Genomic DNA, 22815 nt, shown 5'->3' on the forward strand with positions numbered 1-22815 from the left:
CACCTGTCTGTGCGCCTCTCATGGAGTCCTGTGCTCCTGCGCTGCGTTTCATCTTTGTATTCTTGCTCTTTAAGTAGGTTTTCTGTACTTTGCAGTTTTTTTCCTTCTTTTTACACAGTGATGGAAGACACATGCTGGCTACCTGATTTAGCTGCTTTAAGCTTTAGAGACCCTCTTCCTATTGACCTTTGGCCAAACCCCATATTAGTTCATCTATATGTAAAGTCAGTAAACTAAATTCTTCTTTTTTTTTTCTTCTTTTTTTCATGCTCCCCACTGGGATGGGGAAGACTTTAAATCAGAAAAAATGAGTTTACTCTGTACTGAAATGCACGTTAGTGGCGACCGCGTAACATGCTTTACTTCTGCTTGATCCTCTTCTAAGACGCTAACCTTTAACCGGTTTGTTTGCCCTTATTTGTCATTCAATTGCAGCTGCCGCGAGCGGTTAGCACCCAGGCGTTGAGTGGAGCGGGATTATTGAGGATGGTAAACAAGGCTGCAGACGCTGTCAACAAAATGACAATCAAGATGAATGAATCGGATGCCGTAAGAGCTGATTTTTTTTTTTTTTTTCATGAACTGTATAATGATGGCCATCGGAGGTTAAACAATCGCACTTTCAGCTCATAGACGTAGCACACAGAATCATTTACCTATTGACTCCATTCTCTTTGGTCTGTTGAGCCACACACTTGTATGCTACTTGTCAACCACTAGTAAATCTAATATACCAGTTTTTGTGCCTTGATAAATTGGCCTTTTTTTCTTTCCCCCCATTTTTCTTTGCTGTCAGTGGTTTGAAGAAAAGCAGCAGCAATTTGAGAATCTAGATCAACAACTTAGGAAACTGCACGCCAATGTCGAAGCTTTGGTCTGCCACCGTAAAGGTTTGCTGTGTTGCTTTCTTGCAGCGTGTGTGTATTTTTTGTATATTTTTATAATGCAATTTATGAATAGGGCTAAGTTTGTGTCCCAAAATTCGGAGTCCATTAATATTCAGCATGCATACTGATATGGACTCGGTCCATACTTCCACAATGACTGATCCTTTCATATATTTGTGTGAGCAGCTAGGGGTTTTCTAGATTTTATTTTGCTGAAGTGTCTGACATTTCGCTTGTCCTCGTTTATGTATAGAGCTGTCGGCCAACACAGCTGCGTTTGCGAAGAGTGCTGCTATGCTGGGCAACTCCGAGGATCACACAGCGCTGTCCCGAGCTTTATCACAGCTGGCAGAAGTAGAAGAAAAGATAGACCAGTTACATCAGGAGCAGGCATTTGCTGATTTTTATGTGTTTTCAGAACTCCTCTGTGACTACATCAGACTCATTGCTGCTGTGAAAGTAGGTGCATTGTGCCATCTGTCTTAAAGTAAAATATACACAACATAGTATTTCAACACCTGAACATCTCGGCCATAGATCATACATCCCTTTACTAATGCATGACATTAAATGGAACCTGTCACCCCCAAAATCGAAGGATTCTGTAATGCTGTAGATAAGCCCCCAATGTTTCCTGAAAGATGCGAAAAAGAGGTTAGATTATACTCACCTAGGGGCGGTCTGATGGGCGTCGCGGTCCGGGGCCTCCCATCTTCTTACAATGACGTCCTCTTCTTGTCTTCACTCTGCGTCTCCGGTGCAGGCGAACTTTGTTTGCCCTGTTGAGGGCAGATCAAAGTACTGCAGTGCGCAGGCGCCAGGAAAGGTCAGAGAGGCCCAGCACCTGCGCTCTGCAGGGCAAACAAAGTTCGCCTGCATCGGAGCCGCAGCGTGAAGACAAGAAGAGGACGTCATCGTAAGAAGATGGGAGGTGCCGGACCACGACGCACATCAGACGGGACCGCCCCTAGGTGAGTATAATCTAACCTCTTTTTCTCATCTTTCAGGATACATCGGGAGCTTATCTACAGCATTCCAAAATGCTGTAGATAAGCCCCTGATGCCAGTGGGCTTGGCTCACCTTTGATTTTGGGGGTGACAGGTTCCCTTTAAAGGGTCAGTCTGACACTTTAACTGTGCAAACTGATGCTCAGTGATCTGAGAATGGAACATAGCTTAGGCCACACATGGGTGCTGCCGATCCATTCATTCTTTGGTTTTCCTTCAACAAAAATAGGGCATCTAGCCTTCAATATGAATAATATTCCTAGGAATTTGATGACTTGACTTGTTAAAATGCTGACCTGCTATGAAGGTGCCTTCTTCAAAATCACAGTTTATAGGGATGTAAGTCCGTGCTCATACTGAGAGGATGTACTTTGGGAAAAGTAGTGTATGTGAATGAGATGGTCAGCCTCCATCTACATACACACAGTGACTGCAGACTAGTGAATACTCAGTGTGTGCTGTCCACATTCTCCGGATAGCCATGTCACCCCAAGTATGCGATTTGCATACTTCCGGCTACATTTGGACTAGACGTGTCCAGTATTTCCCCCAAATACACAAGTATTGAGCGAGGTCACTTAAGTCTAGTCTGCATGTGACCTCATGTATGTATATCACATACTTGCGGTCACACGCTTCCCTGCCCCTGGCACTGGGAATCTAGACAGCGCGCACTGTGAGCGCTGTGAGGATTCACAAATCTGGAGTCTCATATAGTGACTGTAGACTTGAGCCCCAAGCCTGGACAAACCCTTCAAGGCTATGTGCACACGATGCGGATTTTGCTGCGGATCCGCAACGGATCCGCAGCAGTTTCCCATGAGTTTACAGTACCATGGAGACCTATGCGAAACCGAAAACGCTGTGCCCATGCTGCAGAAAAAAAAGCGTGGAAACGCAGCAGTTTACATTCCGCAGCATGTCATTCTATGCGGAATCCGCAGCGGTTTTACACCTGCTCCATAATAGAAAACTGCAGTGGAATCCGCACAAAAACCGTGGTAAATACGCGATAAATCCGCAGGAAAAACGCAGTGTTTTTGCCCTGCAGATTTATCAAATCCGCTGCGGAAAAATCCGCAGTGGACCATCCTACGTGTGCACATAGCCTTAGAAGACCAGCTGTGTATGTAGTCTTATCAGTAGTTCTGTGCGGGACAAATGTTAAGCCAATTAGAGACACTGACTTCTCTAGGTGGCAATGGCGAGAGCGTTATTTCCACCTTGGAGAGCGCTATTTTGCATTTACTTAACGATACGAATGAACGGTGTTCAGACCTTGTGGGAGTATAGAGCAGTGTTTTGGGGTTTTTCTTTTTTTGTTATAATTCTTCTGCAGCAGACTTGTGTGAACATTCCCCAGCAGACCGAGCCGCCTCTGATTGATAAGGCTAGGTTCACATTGCGTTAGGGCAGTCCGTTTAGCGCATAGCGCTACGGACTGCGCTAACGCAGTGTCCCAAAAGGGATCGCCTTTGCCGATCCCGCTAGCGCAGATGCCCGATCTGCGCTAGCGAGGAACGGACCGCGAACGCTGCTTGCTCAAATGACAGCACATCGCTAGCGCGCGCCCAATGTGGGCGTCTGCTAGCGATGCGTTCACCATTACAAGCAATGGCGGCGTTAACGGACTACGTTACACCGCGTTATGCCGCGGTGTAATGTAGTCCGTTAAACGTACCGCCATAACGCTATGTGAACCTAGCCTAAGTTCTGTGAATGACACAAAATATGGTAACATTGCAGTTTCTATCTGAAATCTAAGTCTCCACTCACACTTCTGTTGGAGCATTACTCTGATTTCCATTGTTATAAATACTAATTTACAGATCAGTGGGGACATATACAATGAGAGCAGACATGAGTGACCGTGATACAGTTTACACAGGAGGAGTAAGGGCTCACAAGAGCTTACAGTCTACAAGGACATGGGGGGGCACAAAATGTAAAAAGCAGTTGTACTAGAAGGGCCAGACCTCTTTAGAATAAGGGTTTTCCTGTAGAGCTGCCTGAATCTGAGTCCAGATACAGAGTCGTTTATTAGCGTCCACAATAACATACTGTGATATTCTGACGGGCAGATAATAAATCGGTAGCTAGACCAAATTACTACTGACATCATAGATCTCATAATAATAATAATAATTTTTATTTATATAGCGCCAACATATTCCGCAGCGCTTTACAAATTATGGAGGGGACTTGTACAGACAATAGACATTACAGCATAACAGAAATACAGTTCAAAACAGATACCAAGAGGAATGAGGGCCCTGCTCGCAAGCTTACAAACTATGAGGAAAAGGGGAGACACGAGAGGTGGATGGTAACAATTGCTTTAGTTATTTGGACCGGCCATAGTGTAAGGCTCGGGTGTTCATGTAAAGCTGCATGAACCAGTTAACTGCCTAAGTATCTATCAGTACAGACACAGAGGGCTATTAACTGCATAAAGTGAATGAGAACATGATGCGAGGAACCTGATTTTTTTTTTTTTTTTTTTTTTAAATAGGCCACACAGGGATCGTTAGGTTAATGCATTGAGGCGGTAGGCCGGTCTGAACAAATGAGTTTTTAGGGTACGCTTAAAACGGTGGGGATTGGGGATTAATCGTATTAACCTAGGTAGTGCATTCCAAAGAATCGGCGCAGCACGTGTAAAGTCTTGGAGACGGGAGTGGGAGGTTCTGATTATTGAGGATGCTAACCTGAGGTCATTAGCGGAGCGGAGGGCACGGGTAGGGTGGTAGACTGAGACCAGAGAGGAGATGTAGGGTGGTGCTGAGCCATGGAGTGCTTTGTGGATGAGAGTAGTAGTTTTGTACTGGATTCTGGAGTGGATGGGTAGCCAGTGTAATGACTGGCACAAGGTAGAGGCATCGGTGTAACGGTTGGTGAGGAATATGATCCTGGCAGCAGCATTCAGGACAGATTGGAGCGGGGAGAGTCTGGTAAGAGGGAGGCCGATTAGTAGAGAGTTACAATAGTCCAGACGAGAATGAATAAGTGAAACAGTAAGAGTTTTTGCAGAGTCGAAAGTAAGAAAAGGGCAAATTCTAGAAATGTTTTTGAGATGCAGGTAAGAAGAGCGAGCCAGTGATCGGATGTGAATGGGGCCCAACTGGAGCTGCCTCCCCCGAATTGGTGTGTAAGCCGCGACACATGTGCCTGTTTAATTCATTATGTGCCTGTTAAACTTTTGCGCTAAAGCATTAAGATCTTTTATGGCCTTTTATAGTTCTGCTTTTAATGTCCCCCTTAGGAATCTGTTGTAATAGAGAGAAATGCAGAATTTCATTTTTATTTTTAATTCCCAGGGTGTGTTTGATCAGCGAATGAAGTGTTGGCAAAAATGGCAAGATACCCAGGTCAACCTGCAGAAGAAACGGGAGGCAGAGGCCAAGCTCCAGATCGCTAACAAACCTGACAAACTTCAGCAAGCAAAAGATGAAATCCGAGAGGTAGCTACTGTACCCCAATGCATTACTGGCACAGGCTTTGTTCTGTTGCTTCTCCATCCCGAAATTCATTAGATGTTTATGCAGTTATGTGCGAGAGCAGCCAGCAGCACCGACCCCATTGCTGAACCAGCAGATGCTTAACGCTACCTTTCCTCATGTTTATTACTAGTAAATACAATTGTCTTTCTTTGTATAGTGTTTTTTATATTTTACTAATGGGAATGTATAATCTGTGAGTGCATACTAAAATAATCCTCTGGCCATGATGTATATGGCATTTACGATGTTAAAAGCAAAAGGCGTAAAACAATGAATTTCTGATCGTTTCTTCCCCATGCTTCATAAAGGAGATTGAAGAGGTAGGATAAGATTCCTCATTCTCTGGTGTCTTGTGTGTTGGTCCCTCTGTGTACTGCTCCATTCCAATCAGATGTTGTAGTTCAGCACACTTCTTGTCCTTCGTCTGTATTTTGACTTGCAGTATTTTATTAGAACTGCCATTTCTCGGCTGACCTGGACAGCTCTACTGCGGTGGTCTACAGGCCCTATACTTGGCGGGTTGTATGTGAATTACTTGTGGCATTGGGGCGGTCTTGGCATATTGAATCTGTGATGTCTAGTATTATGTAGTGACAAACTCAAAAAATACATTCTGATAGAAGGCTTAAAGCTGAAATCTGATTCTTGGATGGTTCTTGAAGTGTTTTATAGACTTGTGAAGGAGGTGCTGCTGGTTCCTCTTGAATCCACAAAATTGTATATATACACAACATTTCTGTAGATTGGCACATTCTAAAATAAAAGGAAGAACCTCCAAAATGTCTAATAAATGTAGATGTCTACATAATGGAGGTAATATAAAGATTGCTAAGCATCCCACCTTGGCAGTCTTTGAATTTCATTAGTAGGTTAAACATTTGTCCAAGACCTTTCAAAGGTGGCCAGAAAGCAGGAAATGTATAGTAGTCGTCCGGCCTCTCAAAAAAATGAATTGCAAACAGAAGTAATTGTTTAAGAAAAAATAAAATCCGTAATACAGGCGTAAACCACTGTGGAGGTACGAATTAGGACCTGCAGGACTCAATTACAGCCTACTCTTTGATCACCTGACCACCAAGACGAGTGATTGTCTGCAGGGGTCAGGTGAGTGAAGATCACTGAATGTACCGTAGAACAGGACATCATTGCTACCAAGCTGCACCCAAGGACATAACAGATAGTGAGCATTCCTGATTTTGAAACCATCTGATGTTTAACCACTGGAATGATGGTGGGGGGATGTACCATGTGAGTATGACTTGGGCTCGGTCCACACTGCATCTGTGCCCAATGTCGGGGGCACACTCTCAGAAGATATGTGGCCGATAGTGTGCCGAGTAGGATGTATGCATCTATCCACCATAGGTATCCACTGGAAAGAAGCCACGTGGTAGAGGTGCTTGACGGGGTCTCTCCCTATTTACATGTGTTGGAGAGACCTGTCAATCACCTTCAGTCGTGCTTGGGTCAACGCTGGAGTCATCTAGTTTTTAGCTATGGTTCCCGTTCCATTCTCAAAGTATATATATACTAGATGGTGGCCCGATTCTAACGCATCGGGTATTCTAGAATATGCATGTCCACGTAGTATATTGCCCAGCCACGTAGTATATTGCCCAGCCACGTAGTATATTGCCCAGCCACGTAGTATATTGCACAGCGACGTATGTCACAGGTTAAAAAATAAACATATACGCCCCTTGTAGTTCGGTCACATGACCGTGACATCATTGCAGGTCCTTCTCCCATACCATTCTTGGCACCGGATCCTGCCGGAGGTCACCGGAGCGTCGCGAAAGGTGAGTATATAATGATTTGTTACTTTTTTACATTTTTTTTAACATTAGATGTTTTTACTATTGACGCTGCATAGACCGCATCAATAGTAAAAACTTGGTCACACAGGGTTAATAGCGGCGGTAACGGAGTGAGTTACCCGTGGCATAACGCGGTCCGTTACCGCTGGCATTAACCCTGTGTGAGCGGTGACTGCGGGGAGTATGGAGCGGGGCGCGACTGCAGGGGAGTAGGGAGGAACTAATCGGACTGTGGCCGTGGCTGATTGGTCACGGCAGCCATGACAGGTAGCTGGCGAGACCAATCAGTGACTTGGATTCTATGACAGACAGAGGCCGCGACCAATGAATATCCGTGACAGACAGAAGGACAGAAAGACGGAAGTGACCCTTAGACAATTATATAGTAGATATTTTCTGAAATGCGAGAGCTTTCCAGAGAATAATATACTTGGCTGCAGTCGTTTGGCCAAGCTTCAATTTATGCTGCCTGTAGTTTGACCCGCATGATTTGCCTGATGGGTTTCCTTTAACCCCTTAGTGACCGGAGCTAATTTTGACACTAATGACCAGGCCAAATTTTTTAAATCTGATCAGTGTCACTTTGCGGTAATAACTCTGAAACGCTTCAATGGTTCCGAGTGATTCTGAGATTGTTGTTGTTTTATTGTTTTTTTTTTTTTTTCATGACACGTTGAACTTCGTTAGTGGTAAATTTTGGTCTTTTACATTTTTGAAATTTTCATACATGTGCGCAAATCATAAAATTTAGCAATTTTCAGACTTTAAATCAGATGGTTATGCCACACAAAATAACATTTCTCACATGTCTACTTTACATCAGCACAATTTTTGAAACAGAATTTTTTTTAGTTAGGAAGTTATAAGGGTTAAAAGTTGACCAGCGATTTCTCAATTTTCCAACAAAATTTACAAAAAACATTTTTTTTTTTTTTAGGGACCATCTCACATTTGAAGTGACTGAGGAGTCTATATAACAGAAAATACCCATACAGCATTCTCAATGCACCCCTCAAGGTGCTCAAAATCACATTCAAGAAGTCTATTGACCCTTTCCGGTGCTTCACAGGAATTAGTGGAATGTGAAAAAGGAAAAAATTAAACGTTTTAACTTTTTTCACAAAAATTTAGTTTTAGCCCCACACTTTTTACTTTCACAATGATAACTGGAGAAATTGAACCACTAAATGTGTTGTGCAATTTTTCCTGAGTACATGGATACCCCATTTGTGGGGGGAAACTTCTGTTTGGGCTCACGGCAGGGCTCGGAAAGGAAAGAGTGCCATTTGACTTTTCGAACGCAAAAATTGCTGGAACCCCCCCCCCCACACACACAAGTGACCCCATTGTGAAAACTACACCTCTCAAGGATTTTTCTCAGAGGTATAGTGAGGATTTTTAACCCAAAAAGTACTACACGGAATTTGATAACAATAGGTCATCCTATTGAATGTATCGTAATTAGTATTGAGCGCACGTGCTCACTACTCCAGAGTTTGCATTAGGGTGCTCCTGTATGCACCAAGTATTGCGGGTGCTTGATCGTCCTCTTTTTATTTTTAACTTTTTTGATAAAACCCTATGCCTAATGGCAAAGAATGAAAGAAATAAAAAAAATTATAAAATAAAAATAAATGTAAGTCTGACCACCAGTGGGATGACACAGGGGATGACATACTAATTATTGGCTTTCGGTCACAATGATGGGATCTATCACAGTGATCAAAATGAACTAATAGTAAAAATCCGTGCTGGTGCCGGCCGGCAGATGTCGACAGGCGCACTGCCACTACTAGGACAACTCCTTTTTGAACTAAGTGGTTGGCCTTGATAAAATAATAAAGCCTATACTCGCCTCTTGTGCCGGTATCCCTCCAGCAGTGTTTGCACTCTTTCATGTAGTGTTGTGACATGTGACGCCAAATTGGCGCTGGCGTCAATGTCACTGCCTTCGGACAAACTGAACATTAAGAGGAAGTTTGGGCTGCAGTTGATCCCTGGCTTCCTCTTCATGTTCAGTTCGTACGAAAGCTGAGGAGACCGTAACGCCTGCGCTGAATACGCACTGGCATCATGTTTCACAACACCGCATGAGAGTCTCGGAGAGGGAGTGCTGACATTGTGGGAACGTGAGGCGAGCATAGGCTTTATTTAGTTTAAGAAGGGGTTGTCCTAGTAGTTGACCATAGCACTGTTTCCAGATCACATTCCCCAACTTCTACACTACACCAGATGAAGGAAATAAAGTGACTGTCACCCTGCACAGTAACAGGACCCACCCCCACTAGAAAAGTGTCCTCATACATAAAATATATCACAGCAGTAATATCCATTAATCAGCCACTGCAGCAATAATGTCCCACATCCTGGCCTCCTTGTCTCATTCCTGGCTCCATATGATCTCTTATCCTACCCCCATGTTTCACCATTTTGTCCCCATGTGGTCTTCCATCCTGCCCCATACTTTGGCTTTCAGTACAAAAAAAGTAAAAAAAAAAAAAGAAAGAAAATTCTCCTTACCTGGCTGCAATCCAGCGGTGCCTTCTCCCTCATTTATTTGAGGTGCGGACGCGTCGGCACATGACGGTGACATCATATGCCAGTGACGTGCATGCCAGTGTCAGCTGCAGGCCTGTGATTGGCTGGCAGCTGTTAACTAACCTGTGGCTTTCTGGACTGCAAGTTATTTCAACTAAATGTTCGTCCTCTGATGTACATTCAGTTGAAAATTGCAGGCCAGGGAACAGATTTAGGGCGCCGATTCTTTACGGTTCGGGCAACCGCCTGCTATATTAACAAACCGTTCCACCAAACTGGGGAGAGCCCCCTGAATCCCCCCACTGCGGCCATTGTCTTGTAAATATATATACTTCTTGCCTGTCTCTCTTGCTGCTCACATTTTCTCCTTCGCCTCATTGGGGGACACAGACCGTGGGTGTATGCTGCTGCCAATAGGAGGCTGACACTAAGTGATACAAAAAAAGTGATCTCCTCCCCTGCAGTATACACCCTCCTGCTGGCTCTCAGCTCCTCCCCTGCAGTATACACCCCCCTGCTGGCTCTCAGCTAACCAGTTCTTGCTTACTGTCTGTAGGAGGCACATGGGTCTGTTTCAGACCCCAACGTTTTTATTTTATTGTTTACTTTTCTGTAAATTTTTATTTTTTAATTAACGGAGTGAAGGGGGCGACGGTTCCTTTCAAGGTTCCGATCTCCCCCGAACCATCAACAGGCGAGCACGGCGAGTATACCTCCCCGTACCCTCTCCTGCGACGTGGGAAGCCATGCCTGAGCTCACTTCAGGGGCGACGGTTCCTTTCATGGTCCCGATCTCCCCACACCAGCAGCAGGCGACCACATGGAGTGTCGCCTCCATGTATCCTCTCCTGGAGCCAGGCCTAATGCCGGACAACTGGCCCTGTCCACCCGGACTGAACTCCGTGGCTGTACAGAGGCCCCTCTCTATGGCGTCCGAGCAGCCCCCACTGTCCCACCACTGTGAAAGCGGATGGCACAAGGAGGCGGACGGTTCCTCTCCACCTCCCTAACAAACGGATGATGGATTGAGGTTTATCCCTGCACCGTCCACGCTGCACAGAACAGCGCTGAAACCCACATCCGCGGCGGCTCCATGCCGGGACGCGCACCAATGGTGAGTGGATCCATCTTCAGTGGGATATTCACATGCTGACAGGCAGCCTCAGCCACTTCCCTGTGGCCCACCTCTCTGAGGTAACGCTCTGGATGGCTGCAAAAATGTAGTCCCCGGCTTTGGCCGATTTGTAGGCCGCATCCTGGAAGTCTTGCCTGGAATGACCCACTGGTATCGTCCGCCAGCTACAGAAATTTAGGCCTATTCAACATCGTGTCTGTGGCTCCGCCCACCAAATTGGCGCTTCTCGCTCTCTGCGAGATTTTATCAACTCTGCAGCTCCCGGTGGCCATCTTGGTCCACCCGGCCAGCTCACACTGGGGTGACAGTATTTTTGCATTAAAGGGGCACATCGACTCTACATCAGTACCCGGGTAAGGAAGTACCTGGTCTTAAAGGCACATGACCAGTATTTCCTGGTCTTAAAGGCATATGGCCAGTATTCCCAGTCTTAAAGGCGCATGACCAGTATTCCCTGGTCTTAAAGGCGCATGACCAGTATTCCCTGGTCTTAAAGGCGCATGACCAGTATTCTCTGGTCTTAAAGGTGCACGACCAGTATTCCCTGGTCTTAAAGGTGCATGACCAGTATTCCCTGGTCTTAAAGGTGCATGACCAGTATTCCCTGGTCTTAAAGGTGCATGACCAGTATTCCCTGGACTTAAAGGCGCATGACCAGTATTCCCTGGACTTAAAGGCGCATGACCAGTATTCCCCGGTCTTAAAGGCGCATGACCAGTATTCCCCGATCTTAAAGGCACATGACCAGTATTCCCTTGTCTTAAAGGCGCAGGACCAGTATTCCCTGGTCTTAAAGGCGTATGACCAGTATTCCCTGGTCTTAAAAGCGCTTGATCAGTCCGAGGAACCCTCCGCCGCCGACCCCAGCTTTATCCTCTAGTTCCCCTCAGTGGACTTCTTCACTGACCAATCCATGGTTCTCTGACCAAGAGATTGAATCCCTCTGTGTACCCTCTGTGTTTGGAGTGCTCGCAGGACCAATATACATGGTCCCTATCCTACATGGGAGCCGTCGGCTAGCAGGGGCCGCAAGTATTCTAGAAACATGCAGGCGTCTAGAAACATACAGGCATCTAGAAAACAGAAGTTTTTCGTTTCCTGCTCCCTCACCAATGATTTGATGATAACAAGGCTCTGAATATGGATTGGATATTGCCTGAGCTTGCCAGAGCTTCAGAGACTAAACTCCCTCGAGAGCATTTGCCATTCAATTCGGATAAGCGATTCACTGGACAGAAGCCTCTACGTGGGATGCCATGCCTGGCCTGTTTTTTAAGGGCGATGGGTCCTTTAACCCCTTCTTGACCTTTGACGCATACGCTGCGTCATGAAAGTCGGTGCCATTCCGACCCATGACGCAGCATATGCGTCATGGAAAGATCGCGTCCCTGCAGATCGGGTGAAAGGGTTAACTCCCATTTCACCCGATCTGCAGGGACAGGGGGAGTGGTAGTTTAGCCCAGGGGGGGTGGCTTCACCCCCTCGTGGCTACGATCGCTCTGATTGGCTGTTGAAAGTGAAACTGCCAATCAGAGCGATTTGTAATATTTCACCTAAAAAAATGGTGAAATATTACAATCCAGCCATGGCCGATGCTGCAATATCATCGGCCATGGCTGGACACACTAATGTGCACCCACCCCACTCCTCCGATCGCCCCCCCAGCCCCCCGATCTGTGGTCTGCTCCCCTCGGTCCTGTGCTCCGCTCCCCCGTCCTCCTGCCCGCTCCCCCCGTGCTCCAATCACACCCCCCGTGCTCCAATCAAACCCCCCCGCACTCCGATCCCTCCCCCCGCACAGCGATCCCCCTCCGCACAGCGATTTCCCCCCCCGTGCTCCGATCCACCCGCCCGCACAGCGATCCCCCACTCCGTGCTCCAATCCACCCCCCCGTGCTCCGACGCCCCCCCCCCCCCCCCCGTGCCCTGATCTCCCCCCCCCCCCCCCTTATACTTACCTGGCCTCCCGGGGACCGTCCGTCTTCTTTCCTGGGCGCCGCCATCTTCCAAAATGGCGGGCGCATGTGCAGTGCGCCCGCCGAATCTGCCGGCCGGCAGATTCGTTCCAGAGTGAATTTTGATCACTGAGATAGGTTATATCTCAGTGATCAAAATAAAAAAAAAAAGTAAATGACCCCCCCCCCCCTTTGTCACCCCCGTAGGTAGGGACAATAAAAAAAATAATTTTTTTTTTTCCACTAAGGTTGGGGTAAGAACTAGGGTTAGGGGTAGGGTTAGGGTTAGGGTTTCGGTATGTGCACACGTATTCTGGTCCTCTGCGGATTTTTCCGCTGCGGATTTGATAAATCCGCAGTGCTAAACCGCTGCGGATTTATGGCGGATTTACCATGTTTTTTCTGCGCATTTCAATGCGGTTTTACAACAGCGATTTTCTATTTGAGCAGTTGTAAAACCGCTGCGGAATCCGCAGAAAGAAGTGACATGCTGCGGAATGTAAACCGCTGCGTTTCCGTGCAGTTTTTCTGCAGCATGTGTACAGCGATTTTTGTTTTCCATAGGTTTGCATTGAACTGTAAGCTCATGGGAAACTGCTGCGGATCCGCAGCGTTTTCCGCAGCGTGTGCACATACCTTTAGAATTAGGCTATGTGCACACGGTGCGGATTGGCCGCTGCGGATCTGCAGCAGAGTTCCATCAGGTTTACAGTACCATGTAAACATATGGAAAGCCAAATCCGCTGTGCCCATGGTGCGGAAAATACCGCGCGGGAACGCTGCGTTGTATTTTCCGCAGCATGTCAATTCTTTGTGCGGATTCCGCAGCGTTTTACACCTGTTCCTCAATAGGAATCCGCAGGTGAAATCCGGACAAAAAACACTGGAAATCCACGGTAAATCCGCAGGTAAAACGCAGTGCCTTTTACCCGCGGATTTTTCAAAAATGGTGCTGAAAAATCTCATACGAATCCACAACGTTGGCACATAGCCTTAGGGCTAGGGTTGGGTTGGAATTAGGGTTGTGGTTAGGGGTGTGTTGGGGTTAGGGTTGTGATTAGGGTTATGGCTACAGTTGGGATAAGGGTTAGGGGTGTGTTGGAGTTAGCATTGAGGGGTTTCCACTGTTTAGGCACATCAGGGGGTCTCCAAACGCAACATGGCGCCACCATTGATTCCAGCCAATCTTGTATTCAAAAAGTCAAATGGTGCTCCCTCAATTCCGAGCCCCGACGTGTGCCCAAACAGTGGTTTACCCCCACATATGGGGTACCAGCATACTCAGGACAAACTGCGCAACAATTACTGGGGTCCAATTTCTCCTGTTACCCTTGTGAAAATAAAGAAATGCTTGCTAAAACATCATTTTTGAGGAAAGAAAAATGATTTTTTATTTTCACGGCTCTGCGTTGTAAACGTCTGTGAAGCACTTGGGGGTTCAAAGTGCTCACCACATATCTAGATAAGTTCCTTGGGGGGTCTAGTTTCTAAAATGGGGTCACTTGTGGGGGGTTTCTACTGTTTAGGCACACCAGGGGCTCTGCAAACGCAATGTGACGCCCGCAGACCATTCCATCAAAGTCTGCATTTCAAAAGTCACTACTTCCCTTCTGAGCCCCGACGTGTGCCCAAACAGTGGTTTACCCCCACTCATGGGGTATCAGCGTACTCAGGAGAAACTGGACAACAACTTTTGGGGTCCAATTTCTCCTGTAACCCTTGGGAAAATAAAAAATTCTGGGCTAAATAATTATTTTTGAGGAAAGAAAACGTATTTATTATTTTCACGGCTCTGCATTATAAACTTCTATGAAGCACTTGGGGGTTCAAAGTGCTCACCACACATCTAGATAAGTTCCTTTCGGGGTCTAGTTTCCAAAATGGGGTCACTTGTGGGGGGTTTCTACTGTTTAGGCACATCAGGGGCTCTGCAAACGCAACGTGACGCCCGCAGAGCATTCCATCAAAGTCTGCATTTCAAAACGTCACTACTTCACTTCCGAGCCTCGGCATGTGCCCAAACAGTGGTTTACCCCCACATATGGGGTATCAGCGTACTCAGGAGAAACTGGACAACAACTTTTGGGGTCAAATTTCTCCTGTTACCCTTTGTAAAATAAAAAATTGCAGGCTAAAAGATCATTTTTGAGAAAATAATTTTTTATTTTTATTTTCATGGCTCTGCGTTATAAACTTCTGTGAAGCACTTGGGGATTCAAAGTCCTCACCACACATCTAGATTAGTTCCTTTGGGGTCTAGTTTCCAAAATGGGGTCATTTCTGGGGGATCTCCAATGCATAGGCACACAGGGGCTCTCCAAACGCGACATGGTGTCCGCTAACAATTGGAGCTAATTTTCCATTCAAAAAGTCAAATGGCGCGCCTTCCCTTCCGAGCCCTGCCGTGTGCCCAAACAGTGGTTTACCCCCACATATGAGGTATCGGCGTACTCGGGAGAAATTGCCCAACAAATTTTATGATCCATTTTATCCTACTGCCCATGTGAAAATGAAAAAATTGAGGCGAAAATAATTTTTTTGTGAAAAAAAAAGTACTTTTTCATTTTTACAGATCAATTTGTGAAGCACCTGAGGGTTTAAAGTGCTCACTAGGCATCTAAATAAGTTCCTTGGGGGGGTCTAGTTTCCAAAATGGGGTCACTTGTGGGGGAGCGCCAATGTTTAGGCACACAGGAGCTCTCCAAACGCGACATGGTGTCTAACAATGGAAATAATTTTTCATTCAAAAAGTCAAATGGCGCTCCTTCCCTTCCGAGCCTTACCATGTGCCCAAACAGTGGTTTACCCCCACATATGAGGTATCGGCGTACTCAGGAGAAATTGCCCAACACATTTTAGGATCCATTTTATCCTGTTGCCCATGTGAAAATGAAAAAATTGAGGCTAAAAGAATTTTTTTGTGAAAAAAAAGTACTTTTTCATTTTTACGGATCAATTTGTGAAGCACCTGGGGGTTCAAAGTGCTCACTATGCATCTAGATAAGTTCCTTGGGGCGTCTAGTTTCCAAAATGGGGTCACTTGTGGGGGAGCTCCAATTTTTAGGCACACGGGGGCTCTCCAAACGTGACATGGTGTCCGCTAAAGAGTGGAGCCAATTTTTGATTCAAAAAGTCAAATGGCGCTCCTTCCCTTCCAAGCCCTGCCGTGCGCCCAAACAGTGGTTTCCCCCACATGAGGTATCAGCGTACTCAGGACAAATTGGACAACAACTTTCGTGGTTCAGTTTCTCCTTTTACCATTGGGAAAATAAAAAAATTGTTTGTTGCTAAAAGATAATTTTTGTGACTAAAAAGTTAAATGTTCATTTTTTCCTTCCATGTTGCTTCTGCTGCTGTGAAGCACCTGAAGGGTTAATAAACTTCTTGAATGTGGTTTTGAGTACCTTGAGGGGTGCAGTTTTTAGAATGGTGTCACTTTTGGGTATTTTCAGCCATATAGACCCCTCAAACTGACTTCAAATGTGAGGTGGTCCCTAAAAAAAAATGGTTTTGTAAATTTCGTTGTAAAAATGAGAAATTGCTGGTCAAATTTTAACCCTTATAACTTCCTAACAAAAAAAAATTTTGTTTCCAAAATTGTGCTGATGTAAAGTAAACATGTGGGAAATGTTATTTATTAACTATTTTGTGTCACATATCTCTCTGGTTTAACAGAATAAAAATTCAAAATGTGAAAATTGCGAAATTTTCAAAATTTTCGCCAAATTTCCGTTTTTATCACAAATAAACGCAGAATTTATTGACCTAAATTTACCACTAACATGAAGCCCAATATGTCACGAAAAAACAATCTCAGAACCGCTAGGATCCATTGAAGCGTTCCTGAATTATTACCTCATAAAGGGACACTGGTCAGAATTGCAAAAAACGGCAAGGTCTTTAAGGTCAAAATAGGCTGGGTCATGAAGGGGTTAAAGGGCACCGATCTCCCCACACCATCAACAGACGAGCACACGGAGTGTCGTCTCAATGTTTCCTCTTCTGCATCCAGGCCTAACGCCAGACAACCTGTCCTGTCCACCTGGAGACCTGAACTCTGTGGACATATAGAGGCACCCCTTTTTGGCATACGAGCTCCCCCCTCTGCATCACCACTATTTAGTGGATGATGCAAGAAGGCGGACGATTCCTCTCCACTTCCCTGTTAAGAGGTTGATGGATCGAGGGTTCCTAATTTTTATCTCTGCACCGTGAAAAGAGGAGATGGCAAGAGACTTTGACCTGCTGGATGCAGCCGCACATTCTGCCATGGGGCAGATTAACCGGATAGAATCTCCTGTGGTATACCTTCCAGTATCCCTACCTGATGGGTCATCAATTAAAAATACCACGGACTGTCAGATAGCAAATCTGGTTCGTTTCGGCTTCGGGTCCAGCGCTCTATCCTCCCTAGCGGCCGCATGGATTGCTAGAGCAATGGTCTCCTGGCTGGAGACCTTAACTACCTTGATTCACACCAGCAACAACTGGCCAATCAAATCCTTTGAGCGGGAGACTGACAAAGGATTGTATAAGGATTGTCCAGCACAGTCTAGATCTAAGGGATCTTGGTTCCAAACAGGGGAACGAAAAGTAAGATCGACACTGGATCTCAAACTTCTAACAACCTTTGACATGGTCCTCCTTCTTTGGATGGAGTTCCTCCGCTCAGCCATTACTTCAACAGAAAAAGATGCAGTTTCCGGCATCCATCGACATTCGGGTTGCTTGCCCTCTGCAAAAATTCCTTCGCCTTTCCATTCGTCAACAGCATTTTCAAGTCACAACTTTGTCCTTCGGCCTTGCTTCCGCACCCAGAGTGTTCGCTCGGGTCATGGCGGATGTCATGTTTCTCTTGCACTCTAGAGGCGTGCTCGTCCTGCCCTGTTTGGTCCGTCTAGCCGCCCTTCCAGGACTACGCTGAGTCGTCTATATCTCTTGCGATACCTTCTCTCCTGGGCTGGCAGCTACACTTAGACAAGTTCTCCTCATTTCCAGCCCAGCAGATATCCTTTTTGAGGATGATCCTGCACACTTCTAGAAGGATGGTAATTCTTCATCGAGACAAGGTCATGGCCCTTCAACAGGGAGCTCGCGCAAGGAGAGTTCTGAGGACTTGATTACTCACCCCCTCATTTCATTCGATTTGCTAAAAGAGTTCTGAGGAAAAATGGTGACGACAATGGAAGCGGTTTCCTTCGCTCCGCTCGTTTTCAGCAAGTCAAACAGACTTTCAGACAATAGTCTCTGAGCTCCTTCTTCATCCAGGGCCTTTCTCCCGGTTCAATGGTTATTAGTAACTACCAATGCCAGTCTTCTCCCCATCATTGTTCTGGAGATCCGAACGGTAGTCTTACAGCAGGTCCACTGCCTTCTGGCGGGTCACCCTATCCGAATTCAATTGGATAATGCCACGGTGGTGCCTTACGTCAGTCATCTAGCAGGTACCCCACGGTCAGGCGCCATGACCGAGGTACCTCACTTTCTCTGATGGGCCGAAGTCTATTACAGGTCCTTCTCAAAAAATTAGCATATAGTGTTAAATTTCATTATTTACCATAATGTAATGATTACAATTAAACTTTCATATATTATAGATTCATTATCCACCAACTGAAATTTGTCAGGTCTTTTATTGTTTTAATACTGATGATTTTGGCATACAACTCCTGATAACCCAAAAAACCTGTCTCAATAAATTAGCATATTTCACCCATCCAATCAAATAAAAGTGTTTTTTAATAACAAACAAAAAAACCAACACATAATAATGTTCAGTTATGCACTCAATACTTGGTCTGGAATCCTTTGGCAGAAATGACTGCTTCAATGCGGCATGGCATGGAGGCAATCAGCCTGTGACACTGCTGAGATGTTATGGAGGCCCAGGATGCTTCAATAGCGGCCTTAAGCTCATCCAGAGTGTTGGGTCTTGCGTCTCTCAACTTTCTCTTCACAATATCCCACAGATTCTCTATGGGGTTCAGGTCAGGAGAGTTGGCAGGCCAATTGAGCACAGTAATACCATGGTCAGTAAACCATTTACCAGTGGTTTTGGCACTGTGAGCAGGTGCCAGGTCGTGCTGAAAAATGAAATCTTCATCTCCATAAAGCATTTCAGCCGATGGAAGCATGAAGTGCTCCAAAATCTCCTGATGGCTAGCTGCATTGACCCTGCCCTTGATGAAACACAGTGGACCAACACCAGCAGCTGACATGGCACCCCACACCATCACTGACTGTGGGTACTTGACACTGGACTTCAGGCATTTTGGCATTTCCTTCTCCCCAGTCTTCCTCCAGACTCTGGCACCTTGATTTCCGAATGACATGCAAAATTTGCTTTCATCAGAAAAAAGTACTTGGGACCGCTTAGCAACAGTCCAGTGCTGCTTCTCTGTAGCCCAGGTCAGGCGCCTCTGCCGCTGTTTATGGTTCAAAAGTGGCTTCACCTGGGGAATGCGGCACCTGTAGCCCATTTCCTGCACACGCCTGTGCACGGTGGCTCTGGATGTTTCCACACCAGTCTCAGTCCACTGCTTCCTCAGGTTCCCCAAGGTCTGGAATCGGTCCTTCTCCACAATCTTCCTCAGGGTCCGGTCTCCTCTTCTCGTTGTACAGCGTTTTCTGCCACATTGTTTCCTTCCAACAGACTTACCATTGAGGTGCCTTGATACAGCACTCTGGGAACAGCCTATTTGTTGAGAAATTTCTTTCTGGGTCTTACCCTCTTGCTTGAGGGTGTCAATGATGGCCTTCTTGACATCTGTCAGGTCGCTAGTCTTACCCATGATGGGGGTTTTGAGTAATGAACCAGGCAGTGACTTTATAAAAGCCTCAGGTATCTTTTGCATGTGTTTAGAGTTAATTAGTTGATTCAGAAGATTAGGGTAATAGGTTGTTTAGAGAACCTTTTCTTTATATGCTAATTTATTGAGACAGGTTTTTTAGGTTATCAGGAGTTGTATGCCAAAATCATCAGTATTAAAACAATAAAAGACCTGACAAATTTCAGTTGGTGGATAATGAATCTATAATATATGAAAGTTTAATTGTAATCATTACATTATGGTAAATAATGAAATTTAACACTATATGCTAATTTTTTGAGAAGGACCTGTATTCGGTGATCTCGGCAGTATACATCCCAGAAGTAGAACTCTGAACGGCAAACAAATTCAGCCATCAGGGTTCCGCCTCAAGTCAGTGGGAATTTCACCCCGAAGTCTTCCATCAGATCTGTCCTTACTGGAGCTCTCCAGTTGTAGGTGGGATGACATCCAGACTGAAGGCCAATGTACTCGAGTTCGTGGTTCGGCCTCGAGATCCAAGAGCCATCGCTCTCCATGCTCTGGTTCTGCCGTGGTACCAGTTTCCATAACTCCCCTTCCACTGCTTCCAAAAGCCTTTCGGAAGCAGAAAGGGGCCCCAGTGATCCTCAGAGATCCGCACTGACCATGTCCGTTTTTTGTTTGCGGAGCTAGTATCTTCTCGCCTTATCGCAGCACAACTGCAAGTAGGGACTTTCCCACAGGGAGTATTCACACGTAGTTCTTCCCTATCGCATACCGTTAGATCATTGGGACCTTATTATTCCTAGGAGCCTTACAGTAGGCTCCTTTTTCATCCGGGCAGACTTTACTATCAGGGAAAGTCGTCCCGTTCTCCTCTGCGATATTCTCACTCTGACGAGTCTTCGGAGCTATCTTCTCTGCTCTTTCAGACTTTTTTCCCTTATTACCTTCGAGGCAAGGTTGTCCTCAGGCCATCTCCATCCCTTGTTACCAAGGTGGTACTGTATTACCACTGTTATGAGGGCATAGTTCTTCACTCATCTCTTTTGGCTCCAGTCCACAAAATGGAATAAGATCCCCCATATTCTGGACGAAGTGAGTGCTCTGAGTAGGTACATCTTGAGGACGGCGTCCTTCTGAAGGTTGGACGTTTTATTTGGGCTTCCTGACGGTAGAGGAAGGCTTCCTGACATTTTCAGGAAGGGTTTAGCCGTTTCATCGACCATGATAACATGGTGAATTCTTTTCACCATCCAGGAGTCCTTCCGTGCTAGATGTCTGCCTATCTCCCTGTCTATCAAGGGTTCTAGGCACCAGGCGTCAGCAAGGCACGCCTGCAAGCTTGCGGATTCGTCCAGTCCGCATGCATTCTTGAAGCACTATAATTCCCACACTTCCACAGATGTGAGTCTGGGCAGGCGGACTCTGCAGGCCGCGGTGGCGCACTTGTAAGTAGCGGTTACACAGGGCCTGATCTATTGTTGTCCCCACCCAGGGACTGCTTTGGGACGTCCCACAGTCTGTGTCCCCCAATGAGGCGAAGGAGAAATAGGGATTTTTGTGTACTCACCGTAAAATCCTTTTCTCCGAGTCATTCATTGGGGGACACAGCTCCCACCCTGTTATTAGCTTATGCTTGTTTTTTAGAATATGACATGCTATACGCTCATATATTGTTATTGATCTCCTACTGCTTTTGCACCGAACTGGTTAGCTGAGAGCCAGCAGGAGGGTGTATACTGCAGGGGAGGAGCTAACTTTTTTTGTATCACTTAGTGTCAGCCTCCTATTGGCAGCAGCATACACCCACGGTCTGTGTCCCCCAATGAATGGCTCGGAGAAAAGGATTTTACGGTGAGTACACAAAAATCCCTATTTCTGTCCCCCTCTCTCCTCTCACTTCTTCCATCTTTTCTCTCTCCCATTTTTTTTTTCTCTTCTTTCCTTCTGCTTCCTTTTCCCTGGTTGTGGCTCCACCCCTGCAATTTAGTCCCACCCCTCCATGTCCCACAGTCTGATCGTTGTGACGTTGCTGGAGGGGAGGGATCTGATGCTTTGCTCCTGGCTCTGCTGCTGAGTGCAGGCACTGGGTGGCGAGTAGTGTCCCAGCCTGCGTGACTGCACGTCCCTGCTCCGGCAACTCTGCATACACTATCCGTGCTCTGCTCCTCACTATGCAGAGAGTGAAGGAGCAGAGAATGCGCTGATGCCCGGCATTCCAGCATGCTGGCTTAGTACTAGGTAAACAGAAGCAAAAAGTGGGGGCAGTAATGTCCTGATGGAGGTCCTGCCCCACGGTAGCTGAAACCCCAGAGAATTTCCAATGCTGGGGGCGCTAACAATCTTATTCCTGATTGCTGTTTTAAAACTGCAGCGAGGGAATAAGGCCCCTTAACGACCGCCGTTTTAATGCGTATCTTTGGTCATTGAGGTGTTAAACAATATGCAGGCACATACTAGCCAGATGGCGACGTTATCGAATGTCAGGAAAAACTCCTGATATATGCTGTAGGCTAGGTGCACAGACAGTGTGCACCTAGCCTTATTTTATTCCATTCCCTACTTTTTGGCCATCCTTAAAGTTTTGAACTACTTTTTTTTTTTTGGGGGGGTGGGGGGTGTGGAGAATGTTCTCTTCCAAAACTCAATGCCTTTTTTACGGCTGATTCTTAAGCTGTGCTGTGGTGTCATTTTACAAAGTAACAGTAATTTTTATTTCATCATACATCAATATCACACCTAGAAATTTGCAACTTTGTAATATACGTTATCAGGGAAATCTACTTCATTCTCTGTCGGAAGTGATCAGTCAGTCATTATTAACCCCTTTCTGACATCGGACGTACTATCCCGTCGAGGTGGGGTGGGCCCCTATGACCACGGAAGGGATAGTACGTCCAGCGCGATCGGCGGCGCTCACGGGGGGAGCGCGGCCGATTGCGGCCGGGTGTCAGCTGCCTATCGCAGCTGACATCCGGCACTATGTGCCAGGACCGGTCACGGACCGCCCCCGGCACATTAACCCCTGGCACACCGCGATCAAAGATGATCGCGATGTGCCGGCGGTGCAGGGAAGCATCGCGCAGGGAGGGGGCTCCCTGCGGACTTCCCTGAGCCCCCCGCAGCAACGCGATGTGATCGCGTTGCTGCGAGGGTCTTACCTCCCTCCCTGCCTGCTCCA

At 46.3% G+C, this 22815-nt stretch overlaps 1 protein-coding gene across 1 annotated transcript in view; it reads left to right on the plus strand.

Moving 5' to 3' along the window:
* The window catches only part of SNX2 (sorting nexin 2), an 88910-nt gene that overhangs the window by 54221 nt on the left and 11874 nt on the right, over positions 1-22815 (plus strand). Inside the window, exons 9-12 of the mRNA XM_069753567.1 lie at positions 436-549; positions 797-890; positions 1141-1346; positions 5213-5356. Of these exons, the coding sequence (XP_069609668.1) occupies positions 436-549; positions 797-890; positions 1141-1346; positions 5213-5356 (558 nt within the window). The remainder of the gene's footprint in view (positions 1-435; positions 550-796; positions 891-1140; positions 1347-5212; positions 5357-22815) is intronic.

The sequence above is a fragment of the Ranitomeya imitator genome, chromosome 1 (genome assembly GCF_032444005.1).
Source record: "Ranitomeya imitator isolate aRanImi1 chromosome 1, aRanImi1.pri, whole genome shotgun sequence".
Lineage (NCBI taxonomy): Eukaryota > Metazoa > Chordata > Amphibia > Anura > Dendrobatidae > Ranitomeya > Ranitomeya imitator.